Source organism: Austrofundulus limnaeus, unplaced genomic scaffold (assembly GCF_001266775.1).
Source record: "Austrofundulus limnaeus strain Quisiro unplaced genomic scaffold, Austrofundulus_limnaeus-1.0 Scaffold477, whole genome shotgun sequence".
Classification (NCBI taxonomy): Eukaryota; Metazoa; Chordata; class Actinopteri; order Cyprinodontiformes; family Rivulidae; genus Austrofundulus; species Austrofundulus limnaeus.
This window is the reverse complement of record NW_013952879.1, coordinates 25,124-26,282: the sequence shown is the minus strand read 5'-3', so window position 1 is coordinate 26,282 and position 1,159 is coordinate 25,124. Positions and strand designations below refer to the sequence as shown.

Genomic DNA, 1,159 nt, shown 5'->3' with positions numbered 1-1,159 from the left:
TAATAAAGAAATACAACCAGGGATTACTTTTTGAAAATTTCATTAAAATCCATCAACTGGTTCATGAGATTTTTTATTTTTTGCTAAGTTAGTTGTTGAGACTGCTCAAGTCTTTTCTATAAAAACACAAAGCTGATGTGGAACAAGAGGACATTTGTTTTTGTTGATCAGATTGATGTTTTAACAGCCGGTGTGGCTCACCTGCTTCTAATTATTGTGTGTGATGTCAGAGTTTGAAGAAGCAGCAGAACTGCTCTCCGCTGACCCCGGGGCGTCCACACTCAGCATGTCTGCAAACGCCCCCTTTGCGACGGTCGGGGCATCCACTGCAGGGGAGGACGTGAGGCTGGATGTGTCTGAGGACGAGGAGGGACAGGAGGAGAGTTCCGAGGTAAAAATACTCATCTGCACTGACAAGTGGAGTCTTTGTCTTTTAGAGAGGAAAGCTGCTGAGACATGTCTGTGCTTCCAGCTCTTAGGAGAACAGAAACCAAGTGGTGGCTTCTGGACGTTTGAATACTATCAGTCTTTCTTTAATGTGGACACGTTGCAGGTATGATCTGACACCAAGTCAATGAATAAAGTTTTTAAGCATCTTCATTTGGACCATCAGTGTTTGCCATCATGTGGTGCAGGTCCTGGACAGAGTCAAGGGGTCAGTGATGCCATTACCCGGAAGAAACTTCATTAAACACTACCTCCGAAGTAACCCAGATCTTTATGGTAAGCAAACAGAAAGATGTCCTGATGCATCTCAGTAATCCAGGTAAAAAAATCAAAAAGAAAAAATTTATATAGGTCTTCTGGACGGGTTCTTCTCTAATGAAACGTTTCGTCTCTCCTCCAAGAGACTTCTTCAGTCTGAGAGTTTCAGGCAAAATTCTGGCTTTTAAGCACTGCCTCCATGTGACTGATACTCACATCACATGGCTATTGTTGACACCTAATTAACACTTATTGTTAACGGGGTGGAGTGATACTGGCAATAGCAGCACTGTAGGAGGGGGACAACTGAAAACGGAGGCCTCCACCTCTGTACGGAATAACCACGTGTTATTCCAGTTAAACCAGTAGTTATTCCGTATGTTGCGGGTGTTTCGGAGAAACTGAGACATTTATTTTCTAAACATGATGTCCCAGTGGCTTTCAAACCCCAAAA

The 1,159-nt window shown here is 43.2% G+C and overlaps 1 protein-coding gene across 1 annotated transcript in view; it reads left to right on the top strand.

Moving 5' to 3' along the window:
- yipf2 (Yip1 domain family, member 2) overlaps positions 1-1,159 on the top strand; it is a gene marked incomplete in the record, with an annotated part of 27,654 nt that overhangs the window by 1,540 nt on the left and 24,955 nt on the right. The window contains 3 exon segments of the mRNA XM_014025465.1: positions 231-391; positions 473-553; positions 636-723. Of these exon segments, the coding sequence (XP_013880919.1) occupies positions 231-391; positions 473-553; positions 636-723 (330 nt within the window).